The 12,706-nt window shown below is 43.6% G+C and overlaps 1 protein-coding gene across 2 annotated transcripts in view; it reads left to right on the top strand.

The window, feature by feature from the left end:
* MEP1B (meprin A subunit beta) overlaps window positions 1–12,706 on the top strand; it is a 35,276-nt gene that overhangs the window by 12,548 nt on the left and 10,022 nt on the right. For both annotated transcript variants that reach the window (XM_082234815.1, XM_082234814.1), the window contains exons 5-9: window positions 217–295; window positions 2,087–2,204; window positions 7,519–7,697; window positions 8,467–8,685; window positions 11,152–11,304. In XM_082234815.1, the coding sequence (XP_082090941.1) occupies window positions 217–295; window positions 2,087–2,204; window positions 7,519–7,697; window positions 8,467–8,685; window positions 11,152–11,304 (748 nt within the window). The remainder of the gene's footprint in view (window positions 1–216; window positions 296–2,086; window positions 2,205–7,518; window positions 7,698–8,466; window positions 8,686–11,151; window positions 11,305–12,706) is intronic.

Consider the following 12,706-nt stretch of genomic DNA (forward strand, 5'->3'; position numbering starts at 1 on the left):
GAATATTCAGTCTTGCATATAGCTGCAACTCCACGACACTGAGGCACTTCCAACAGACCAGCCCCAATTATCCAATCCCAGTGTGCAAGAACAATGAGGAACTGGATGCACCACACTGCAGGTGCCTAAAGAGCAAAAGTCTGAACTCAGAGGAGTCACAGTGCCAACTCTTGTGCTTTCTTTCTCTGGATTTCTTGTATTTGCCTTCCTTTTCAGAGACCAGAACGTAACTCCATTATTGGCAATGAATATCGATGGCCTCACACCATTCCATATGTCCTTGAGGACAGCCTAGGTACGGCAGTTACGTAATTTCTTAAGATCACTTGTTGCAGAAGCAACCTTCAGTATGAACATTTGTTCTTTTCTTCAGTATTAATTTTGGTGGTATATTTGCTAAGATTTGGGGTAAAAGGCGTACTTCATAAGAACAAATAGGATATAATTTCTTAAGCTTTTATTTTTACCAACAATTAAAAAAGGTATATTACAAACCCCACCTTTCAGTACAGAAATATGGAAAAAAATAAACTTCAGCATTTGATAAAAATGCAAGCTCAACTTGTAAATAAAACCAGCTAGGTCTGTATGTGGAAGGTAACAGCGCTAGCCAGGAATTCCAAAAAGTTGTAAAGGATACATCTGGTTTAGTCAAACCTTGGACAGATATGCTATACAGTTGTACCTCTGGTTATGAACTTAATTCATTCCAGAGGTCCGTTTTTAACCTGAAACTGTTCTTAACCTGAGGTACCACTTTAGCTAATGGGCCCTCCCGCTGCCGCTGCTGCTCAATTTCTGTTTTCATCCTGAGGTAAAGTATCCGAGGTACTACTTATGGGTTAGCTGTAACCCGAATTGTTTGTAATCCAAGGTACCACTATCTTTCATTATAAGCAATGTGCCATGAGTCAGCAAAGCAGTTATGAGTTTTCTATCAGATTTTTATGAGCTGTCAGAAGAGATGACTCCTCCAGATTCTCTTTTCTTACAGCGTGGAACAAGAACAACAGGACAATGCATACAGTGGCACCTTGGGTTACAGACGCTTCAGGTTACAGACTCCGCTAACCCAGAAATAGTACCTCAGGTTAAGAACTTTGCTTCAGGATGAGAACAGAAATCGCATGGCGGCAGCAGGAGGCCCCATTAGCTAAAGTGGTACTTCAGGTTAAGAACAGCTTCAGGTTAAGAATGGACCTCCAGAACGAATTAAGTTCTTAACCTGAGGTACCTCTAATAAAGAGTTGAAATTGGGCTCTGTAAGCATCTTAGGGTTCTGGCCAGGACCCTAGAGGTCTGATGCGCAAGCAGTGGGTTTGGGTTGACTGCTTGGATGTTTAAGCTATGCCTCATTAAGCTCAGCCAGTATGCAAACAGGAGTATAAATATTACACTCCAATATTACGACTCACCAGTAAGCTTCTAGTGACCTCCTTCTAAAAGAAAGCAAGCCTTGATGAAAATTGCAGTGTCTTAGCTGCTCAGAGATTTGGGGTGAGGGTAGCAATGCAAAGAAATAGAGGCGAAATATTGCCCAACTTCCAAATTTACAACAAGCTCCACTTACGCTGTCTGTAGTAATAAAGTAATTATGTCATTATTTTGCGCCTTCTCTCAAACTCAAAAGTGCCAATTTGGGATTAACAGTGAAGATCTGGTTGCTTATCACTTTATAAGATGCTGCAGCCAGATTGGTGACCGGAGCCAGTTACAGGAAGAACAGAAACTCAGTGTTAAAACAGCTCTACTGGATCCCAGTACATTTCAGAGTATAATGGCTTGGAAAATAGAACTAGTTGCTTAACTTGAAGGCTTGTAGCAAATCAACAGTCCAAGGAAGCAAAAGAGAAATTTGTAGAGCAAATTGGGTTACTTCTAAAATAGGTATTCATAGTCCACTTTCCTATGCTAAAGGCATACTTGAAAAGGCTTTAATAATTCTCCCAACAATTTAAATTATATTAGTCGACCAAATTTATACTCATTAGTACTAATAGCAGAGTTTCCAGTTGCTATGTGGAGGGTTAGCTGAAAGGGCATCCCTTTAGGTGAGCGATAACCAATTCTTTGTTTTTTCTTCCAGATATGAATGCAAAGGGGCTGATCCTCAATGCATTTGAACAGTATCGCCTAAAATCCTGTATTGATTTCAAACCCTGGGAAGGCGAAGCAAATTACATATCTGTCTTCAAAGGGAGTGGGTAAGAGAAATCATCCTTTTAAGTAATGTTTCTTTCTTTTTCATAGTCTCTGTACAGTCTCACATACGAGATCTGTGCCTGTCAGTGGAGGCTGGCTCATTAGGGCAAATGGGGCACTGCCCCACCAACTCCAATCTCCTCTCAGTCGGCCCTCACCCACCTTCTTACAGAGATCAGGCCAGGGGATGGAACGGCTTGTCAGCTTCCTCAGTTACAGTGTTGCCCTTGTAGAATTCAACAGATAGGAGGAGGATGGGGGCAAAACTAACATTAGTTGGTTTTGCCTCTCAATGGCTCTGGTTCCACCTACTGTTGGTCTCCCTTCCTTCTCCCCTGCCTAGTCCCAGTGGACACCAGCCATTACTGGTAAAGACATGCTTGAGCTTAAGTGAGGAAGCTGGTGCTCAGCCCTCCCAGGCCGAAGGGGAAAGGTACGGGGTATGCATGCCCTCCAAAGTGGGATGAGCATGTATTCAATTCAGAACCCTCTGATATAAGGATGCATCTAATATGGATACTTCAGTTAAGTCAGCCACCTAATGGCTAACACAAACCAAGCAATTTTTCTATCTTTGACATACATTCCTCTTCGCCATCGTATGGAAGATTTGTGATTAAAGCACATGTCACAAATGTGATGAACCCAGGAAGCTGCCTTATACCAACTAGCCTCGGCTTGGTTTGTCTAGCTCAGCGTTGTCTACAATGGCAGCTGGTGGTTTTCCAGGGACTCAGAATGGGATTTCCCCCATCCTTCCCTGGAGATGCCAGGGATTGTACTTGCGACCTTCTGCATGCAAAGCAGTTGTTCCACCACTGAACTTTCGTTACACAGTTGTACTCTGATCATTATTTTAACCAACATTTTGACTTGCAGTAGCATCATGAAACCATTATAATGCCAGGATTTTCTGGCCTAGTCAAATCCACCCTTACTTACCCTATTTTCTCCAAAACCCTATAGGTGCTGCATTTGACCCAAGTTTTTAAAACTTTGCTTATCTATAGAGATGTTTGTCAGGTTGAGTCACAACTCTGGGTTTATGAGCCTGAACGTTGGTGAAACGTTCATTCTTTGTGGCATTGTGCTGATAAGAGTATTTTGTACATCCCATTCAAAGTAGTTATATGGTTGCCTCCAGACTGTCAATATTTTGTGGTAGGGATTCAAGTGCATAGCGGAAATTTAGGTTTGCCCAATTAAAGGGGATTTATGCAGCAAGCCTAGTTAGAAAAAACAACAGTTAGTTTGTGTGATGGGAAAATGCACTAAAAGTGAGATGAACAAATGAATAACTGGAAGTGTGCAGTGCACAGCAAATCAGCTTCGATGCTCATTGTTGTATAACCTCCCTGCAAGCAAAGCAGAAGGAATACCCAACTAAGGACAGTCATAGTATAACCTCTGCGTAAGCAAGCAAATTAGGTTGAATGCTCAATAAACAGGTCACCTGGAGTCGTCTGTGATTTATACTGCAAACCTTAGGCTCAGATTACATTAAAGGATAAAAGTAGAATCATAGAATCATAGAATCATAGAGTTGGAATAGACCACAAGGGCCATCGAGTCCAACCCCCTGCCAAGCAGGAAACAAGTAGGGAACCAGTGAAGAAATCTGTGTTGAGTCAGGGCAGCTCTTAAGTCTCAGTATGTTTCTTTCTTCTGCTGGGATCATATCTAACATTTGAGAGGCTGCTTATTCATCTTGTCTGCTCTTGGAATTTGTCTTCCTTTCAACCAGAAGTTCTTTGTCATCGCTCAGAATGCTGAACAAAAGTAGACTGTTTTATAGATTTATAAATAATATTTATCGAGAATTCTGTTTTCTACGAAGTGCTGTATGTTCTTGCTTTTTATGGTGGCTTGTTAGCAACAGTGATAAACTGGTGATAAAAGTTATTTACCCAACCAATATCAATTTATAGTCTGCAGGAATGGCTGCATGAAATACTTTAAAGAAAACCCGATTCCACTCTCATTGCCTTGCAAAATCACAGTTTTCAATGCCCATTTCTTAAAGGCCTGTTTGACCAATCAAAGGTGATAAAATGTTTAAGATTTGGCTGAACTTCAAACATTATTATTTTTTTCAACTGTGAAAAGCAATAAAACATATATTTCAGTTTGGGCCTTGAGTTCAAAGTTCAGAGTTTGTCAGATTCTGAGAACTGAATCAGCTGAGATAAAAGATCATGAACTTCCTGTAAGTTTTTCTGAAAGGTTATTGCAGGATATGGAGGCTGGTCGTTTGGCTATTGTTTTGAAGTTCAAATAAAGTCAAGAGCTACCGTATTTTTCGCCCTATAGGACGCACTTTTTCCCCTCCAAAAATGAAGGGGAAATGTGTGTGTGTCCTATGGGGTGAATGCAGGCTTTCGCTGAAGCCTGGAGAGCGAGAGGCGTCGGTGCGCACCAGGCTTCAGGAGAGCCCCGTCGCCAGCCTTTCGCACTGTCCCCCGACTTGGCTAGAAGGCTGGCGGGGGGAGAAGCCTGCTCCTCCCCGTCGCCAGCCCCGCAAACTCGGGGGACAGCGGGAGAGGCGCAGCGCGCCTTTTGCACTGTCCCCCGACTTGGCTAGAAGGCTGGCGGGGGGGGGAGAAGCCTGCTCCTCCCCGTCGCCAGCCCCGCAAACCCGGGGGACAGCGGGAGAGGCGCAGCGCGCCTTTCCCGCTGTCCCCCGACTTGGCTAGAAGGCTGGCGGGGGGGAGAAGCCTGTTCCTCCCCGTCGCGAGCCCCGCAAACTCGGGGGACAGCGGGAGAGGCACAGCGCGCCTTTCCCGCTGTCCCCCGACTTGGCTAGAAGGCTGGCGGGGGGGGAGAAGCCTGCTCCTCCCCGTCGCCAGCCCCGCAAACTCGGGGGACAGCGGGAGAAGGCTGGCGGAGGGCTTTCCCCTCCTCCAGCCCCGCAAGCTCCCAGAGTGATGCCAAAGCTGCACGCAGCTTCCACATGGCTCTGGGTCCCGTTCTGGGGGCTGGGGGAGGGGGAAGCTCCGCTTTCCTCTCCTCCAGCCCCGCAAGCTCCCAGAGCGATGCCAAAGCTGCCAACGCTCGAGCTTCCCCAGCCCCTTGCCTGGGGGGGGGATGAATTTTTCCCCCTTTATTTCCCCCCCAAATCTAGGTGCGTCCTATGGGCCGGTGCGTCCTATTAGGCGAAAAATACGGTAATTTTACAAAATTCATAAGCAAGGAGTTAATATTAATTGATGTGATGTGATGTTTAGCTCATCTCAGTGTTCATCTTTTAGTTCCCCTTTTATATCAGTGGTAGATGAATACTTTGAATATCTTTTTGTTTCTATTGTTTTGTTATTTGAATTGTATTTTTCTATTTTAAAATTTGTAAGTCACTGAGAGAATGTCAGTAGGTGTATTCAGTTCCTTAACCCCAAAAAGCTGTCGTTGTTCTCCTTTCATCCATGTCTGCTTTGTTTTGCATAGTCAGGGCTAAACAGAATAAGTGGCTGGGTGGAGGCTACTTAAAATTCCTCCTACAATGGATGGCCCACACAGCCAGCAAGTTATGAGAAGCAGCTTGCCTGGTGGATTGAGTAATGTTCCCTGTGTCTTTAAAAACCATGGTTTGGTATTTGCTGGAGGACACTGCCGGAGCCATACTGATCTATTTAAACCGTCTGCCTTGGCTCTCTGAGAGAGAAACAAAGCCTGGAGAACAGCATTCCTATTTGCTCACTGATCTATATGGTGGTTGATCCTCATGGCAATTCATTTGTGTGTATTCTGGGCTTTGGATCCACTCACATTTCTGAATTGCATAGTAAAACTGAAGATACGGTACAGCAGACATGCAAAGTTGGTTGCCATGTGTGCTTATTGTATGACTGCTTGGTCATATGGAACACTCCTAAAAGTGACCATGTTTCAACATCCTGTTCCATCCCAGAGCCTTTCTGCACATAATTCAAAGGGCATTCTGTCTGTATTGTAGGCATTCTGCAGATGCTGAGTTGATTTTAATGCTACTCTTATGCAGAGTAGACCCACTGAAATTAATGGGTTGGGTACAACTCAGTGAATCTGGCTTATACGTCAGAAGTCAGTATTCCCTGATACCTGCTTGGGCCATATCTTTAGTTGCTTCCCTACTCTCAACTCCTGAAGTCTGCTTCTCTTTGCTGCCATGGCCTGTTCTTCTGCCCAGAGATAGGAGCAAGAGGACCCCACTTTGCCTTCTTCCTCTAGAGATGGCCATGCAGATTAAGCCCAGAGGAAGAAGGAAAGTGAATGGGCAGCAGTGACTGTGGCAAAGAGAGAAGGGCTCGTTTCAGGAGGAGGCACTGAAGACGTCTTGTCTGGAGTTGGCAAATCACTGAATGATTTCAAGACATACAATTTCAAGTTTCAAGACATACAATATTGTTAAACACACCCCGTTTTCCAAGTTATGAAAGATGTAAGGGGTGCCAGCACATACTTCAGGTTTGGTTTCCTTTGAATGAAGGTCACTGGAATATCTTTGTGGTGGTGTTATTCACACACATACACTAGCTAAGCATAAAATGAAATGGGCTCACATCATTAGCACCTCAGCATATTTTGCTTTTGCATCCGTTTCTAGATGCTTTCAGCACGGAGAGCAAGTCAAGCCTCTTCCCAAGTCTAGCTCACTATGAGATAAGACTGGTTCTCCTAGACCCAAGGCTGGTTCCTAGTTACCCTCTAGGAACATCACTAGCTAGTCATTTCTACAGCAACACACTTATACTTGACCAACTCTTTAGTTGTGCAAAGAGATAACTTAACAGACTTGGATAGCCCCATTCACTTAATAAAGGAACTGGTTTGACCATTTCAGTCATTCCTTCTGCTATAGAATCACATTTTACAGATGTAAAACCACAGGCCTTGAGGTGTCCTAAATATGACATCTAGACCAAACCCCCAATTCTATAACCATATAACCATATAACCATATAAAATTCATAAGAGGCTTTTCACACCAAAGCTTTACTAGATACATTGTCATAAACAAAGACATGCACACTGCTTAAGGCCTTACAATGCAAATGGAAATTTATGCCATCACCATTCACCCCTTGTAGAGCAAATGGAAGGTGTTTCAGATCTCTCTCTAAACTCTCTAAGTACAGGTGTGCATCTCCTTTGGTTTGTATGCACAGTACCCAATCCAGCATGGGAATGTGGACAGAAGCAATGTCTCTGCAAGTTCTGCCTTGCAGAATTAGTGTGACCAAGTGAAAAGGGTTTCCTCTGAGTGAATCCTTTGATGGATAATTAGACTAGGGCAAGATTGTATACAGCACAGATTTTGAACACTCTTGCATTTTTTGTCAGTTGCTGGTCCTCTGTGGGAAACCGCCGAAAAGGGAGGCAAGAACTCTCCATAGGAGCCAACTGTGACAAGATTGGGACGATTGAGCATGAATTCCTTCATGCACTGGGATTCTGGCATGAACAGTCACGATCTGATCGAGATGATTATGTCACAATAATGCGAGACAGAATCCAGGAGGGTAAGCTAATTTACCTTCCTTTTAATTTAAAACCAGTGATAGATTTCATCTGTACAGCTTGTCATTCAACTTGAATCTCATTAAATCTTTCTGACTTGGATGGCAATGTCTAAAATTTGATGCATTGTTATATACTCCCTGCTCCTCCAAGCAGGGAAAAGTTCAAGGGGCAGTACTGCCAGCTTTAGGTTTCCCTTTGGGTGACGGCACACACACTTGTGGCACCTTTAGAATATTTGCTTTACTTCTCAATATGTGAGCAGAGCATGAGTGAAGGCAAACAGGGCTCTTCTACAGTGATCTTCCCCCAATTGCATCTTGATCTACTTCCAGGCTGCACCTCCAATTTCACCATGCTCCAGCTAGAAACTCCCCTTTCTCTTTAAAACAGGAAACTTCTGTTTCTTTGTACATGTACCTTACATCTGACCCCTCTCCTTTTACCAAGAAGCTTGACTTATTTGGAATTCTGTGTATGCCTGCTGCATCGAGTCTCTCTCATTACTTTCTGCTTGCAAAGCATTGTAAATTGGGTACTACTATAATAAATAAATACTCTGTGGTTCTGTATGATATACTTGGAATTCAAAGAAGCAGCGATGGGACAGCAGGCTAAGCACATAAATTATAAATTTGTTACATTGCAATGGGAGAGATATTGAAGAGTGTGCTTATCTGTAACCTAAACAAGTGGGACTGAAAAGGGCTTACCTTTGGCTGGATTGTGATCTGTATAAGTCATCGTGGTAAGTTCTTCTGCTTCTTTCAGGTAAGGAAGGAAACTTCAACAAATATGATGATAAAAGATCTGACTTCCTTAATGTCCCATATGACTATAACTCTGTAATGCACTACAGTAAAAATGCCTTCAGGAATGGAACAGAACCAACAATAGTAACAAATATACCAGCCTTCATTGATGTGATTGGACAGCGCATGGATTTCAGTGAATATGATATCCGGAAGCTGAGTCGACTCTACAACTGCAGTAAGTGTTTGAAACCCTGTCATATCTTTTCAGCCTCCTTTAGCCATCTGTCATGGATGCTTTAGCTGAGATTCCTGCACTGCAGGGGGTTGGACTAGATGACCCTCAGGGTCCCTTCCAACTCTACAATTCTATGATTTGTTTGCTTAGGTTTCATTTCTGAACTTTACTTTGGGACGAATTCAGTGTTGCCCTCTTCTGATTGTTCCATCTGGCAGCCAGAGATGCTTGCGCTGGTGGAGCAATCTCTCCTCTCCTCCCAACCCTCCCCCTGAGCCAATTTTGGGGGCACACAAGGGGGGGAGAGGGGAAGAGTCCTCTGGTGCTAGCAGAAGTGCTTGCACAGGCTTCCACTAGCAGTGCCTGTTAGTTAAATCTGGCCTTTTGCCTGGGAATACAGTAGCTTTATAGTTGCAAATAAATTCCCCACTAGCATCTGAGACAGGGGTGAGGAACCTCCAGCCCAAGGACCCAATTAGGCCCAGCACATGTCCCCATTGGGTTTCCAGTGCCATTTCTCCCCAAAGCACACCCACCTGTCCCACACCTGACATAATTTGTGATGTCAGGTTTGAGGAGGTGGAGAACTAGCTGCCAGAAAACAAATGGGTGGCCTTAGCTAACTTCCTGTTAGCACTTACCAGCTCAGAAGCACAAACTGATTCCAGCTGGCTTCCTGTAAGGGCTGTAGATCGGCGGTTATGGCAAGGTGGCTGGGATTGACTGTACTCTTAGTCAGGAACTCTCTAGCGCAAGCAATGCCTACCCCTGGCAGACTGCCTGTATATGCCACTCGGCTGATTGGTGCTTACAGCAAGCTGGCTGGGATCTGCACTTACAGCAGACCCCAGAGTGGGATGTGCTGTAAAGCATAAGTTTCCTTGTGCTTTGGTGGTTTGAACTGAAACCAGCGCTGCAAAGGATCACAGGATTGTTTGTTTGGGATTGCCTGATGTGACTGAGGCTGATATAAGGTTCTCATGCTTCTGGATTTCCCTGGACACTGTCAGCAGCAGTGTCTGGGTGGTGCTCATGTTGGCAGTGCCATTTTTTTGCATTTATTAAAGTGATTTTGTCCAAAACCCCTCAACAACTTTGGGCAAAACTAAAAAAAAAAAACGTTCAACAACTTTTCACTGTTTGAAATATGGCAACCGTAGCTGATAGGAATTCTAGTGCAACAATAACTGAAAGGTGCTGCACTGACTACACCTGACCCAGATGGACCAGTGGTCTGACTCTTCATGAAGCGGCTGCTTCCTCAGGTAGGATGCTAAACAAAGGAAGAAGAAAAAATTAAGGCTGAAAAGCAGTATAAGTGGCCTGGTGGTCATTATATGGTCAGTTGATTTTACTTACATCCAATTCAGTTAGGAATGTGGTCCACTAAAACACATGCCATAATGCCATAATACAGGTGTATGTCTTTAAGGTGCCACCCGACTCTTTCATATATACACCCACCCACACCCACACACTAAATTGCTGAGCGTGCAAAATCTGCCCTTTAAAGGTCCTTTTGATTTTCCTAGTAGTGAAAGAAGGATACTGCTCATTCTATAAAACAAGCCAGCTTATTTATTTTCTTTTAAAATGAAACTCATTTACTTCTACTTGAAGTGGTTTATGGATTCAGCTAATAGCACTGATTGATCATAGAGTGACTGAGGCTGTGTTCACATGACAACATGCGAAATGCGTATATATCCTGTTCTTTGTTATAAAATACTACTGTTTGATGTGTTATTTCCCAAACCAGCAATCAGAGTCCTCAGGCCATTCCTAATTTATCTCTAGCCAAGGTGTGAAAACCTTTGCATACTATAAAGACATCCCTGCCTCTCAACCCCCCCCAACAGATGTGAATCAGATACTAAAGAAGCCATGCTGTTGTGAACAGCTGGGGGGCAGTAAAATGCACAGAAAAACAGAAACTTCTCTGTGATGTGAACCCACCTTGAGTTAGAACAGAGTTTGGTTCTTTTGACATTGTGGTTTTTCTAACTAATTGAGATATGAGAAGATCTGTAATTGGATTTCCCACTTAAAAAAAAAAAAGTTTAACAGCAGTTGCCGGGTGAAGGTTGAGAATTATATGGAACAATGGTCCTAGGGGAGATTAACCTTTCTCTCGTGCCATTCATGCCAAAACTGTTTTGTCTACTAGAGGTAAAACAATACCAGACAGACAGGTTTCCTCCCACAAGGCAGCTAGCAGCTGGTGGGGATATAGATTAGGAAAAAAGTGAGATGGAAAAGGGTTTAGCCATCTCACCTGCAGGCTCCTTGACTCTGTTTACTTCGCCACTGTTTACAGCAGCTTTTGTATTTTAAAAGTACAAATGAGTCACAGATCTCCTGATGGCATATCTAGTTGGGTCCAAACTATTTCCTGATGCAGTTGACTGAATAGTCCCACTAAAGTAAACAAACACTGTATCTGCTCTGTTTTTTTAATGCTGGTAGCTTCGTCTTTAAGCTTTATGGAGACGTGCAGTTTTGAATTTGAAAACGTGTGTGGCATGATTCAAAGTACAGAAGATAATGCTGACTGGCAGCGCATGACCCAGGTTCCTAGTGGACCACAAACGGATCACACCTATGTTGGAATCTGCCAAGGTAATGTACAGCAATTCTTCTTATCTCTTAGATAAGTATTTTCTGTGGATGTATCTGATCTTCATAACCTCACTAACTTGCTGATAAATTGCTATTGCGTTGTTAACCAAGCCTGTTAGATAATTAGAATGTTTACCGTATTATTTCAAGTCGTATCTCTATACATGTCTGCAACCTACTTTTCCATGTTAAGGGAATTAAGCTGTTTTCAGAACTTGAATGGCTGGGGGAGCCATTTCCCACTGTGACCTTGGTTCTTGTGGGAAGACAGGATGTTGCCCCTTCCATAGAGCTGTTCCATAAACTAGAATGTTTACCAAAATATGCTGGAGAACAACATGCATAAATGTGGGTTGGAGCCTGGATAGTGAAGTGCCCTCATAAGATACACAGGGGAGCAACAGAGGCAAGACTAGAGTTTTTCAAGAATTGGGGATTTATTTTTAAAAATATTTGAAAATGGTAATTTAATTCTGAAAGTTGTTCTGGAGGAGAGGTGTGTGTGAAACTATGGCAGGCCAAGGAAGTTGCACAGTGATGTTTCATTTTGCATGGGAGGAGAATGGAAAAGTAGAAGTTGGAAAATGGATAAGAAGAAGGCAGCAAGGTGAAGAGAGGGTTGTTCCTTTCCTTCCTGTCCTAACAGCAGGAAGGAGAAGTGGGGAATGCTTAGCATAAATCCAGAAAGAAGACTGAAAAAGACTTGCCTCTTTCCAGCAAGGCTTTGCTAGGCAGAGTCTGATGGAACTGGGAGTGCAGAAAAAGAGCACACAGAACAGGAATTTGTGCTTCTGCACTTACCACACAAGAATCAGCTACAGTTCAAAGGTGCAAGAACAGACACCCAAGTAGAAACTCTAAAACTTAGCCAGTTTGTCTGCCAGCAAAACAAACACACCTGGACAGGGCTCAGGAGACTCACTAAGTTCTGGGTTTCTAAGGTAACAAGGGAAGTGGATCTGTGCAAGATGGCAAATGGGTGGGGCCTATCCCCCAAATCACAGCTGGTTAGAAAGACAAAACCAGATTTGAGATAGAGTGATGTGAGCTAGAAGCAAATCAGCAAGCTGAGAAGACAGAGAGAGACAGCAATGTTTGATTCCTGTTTAAATCCAAGGCTGCAGCTATGGGGGAAGCAAGGCCCTCTTGTGGTGTTAATCCTGTGAACCCCTCCATTGTAGGCTCAGGTTGCATATATGTGTAAATAAGCCATACATCATAAAGACACCAGAGTCTCCATTGTGCCACATTCTGAAGGAAACACGAACCCTGAGTAAGCGCCAGGAACCCTGGAATCTCACACTGCTCAGAGATTGGGGTGATGTGCACCCGTGCTTTCTCTAAAGCGCACTCAAAATTTTAGGGTTTACTGTAGCCAATCACTAGATGGTAAAATGTTGCT

Source organism: Podarcis vaucheri, assembly GCF_965113315.1.
Source record: "Podarcis vaucheri genome assembly, chromosome: 8".
NCBI classification, from domain to species: domain Eukaryota; kingdom Metazoa; phylum Chordata; class Lepidosauria; order Squamata; family Lacertidae; genus Podarcis; species Podarcis vaucheri.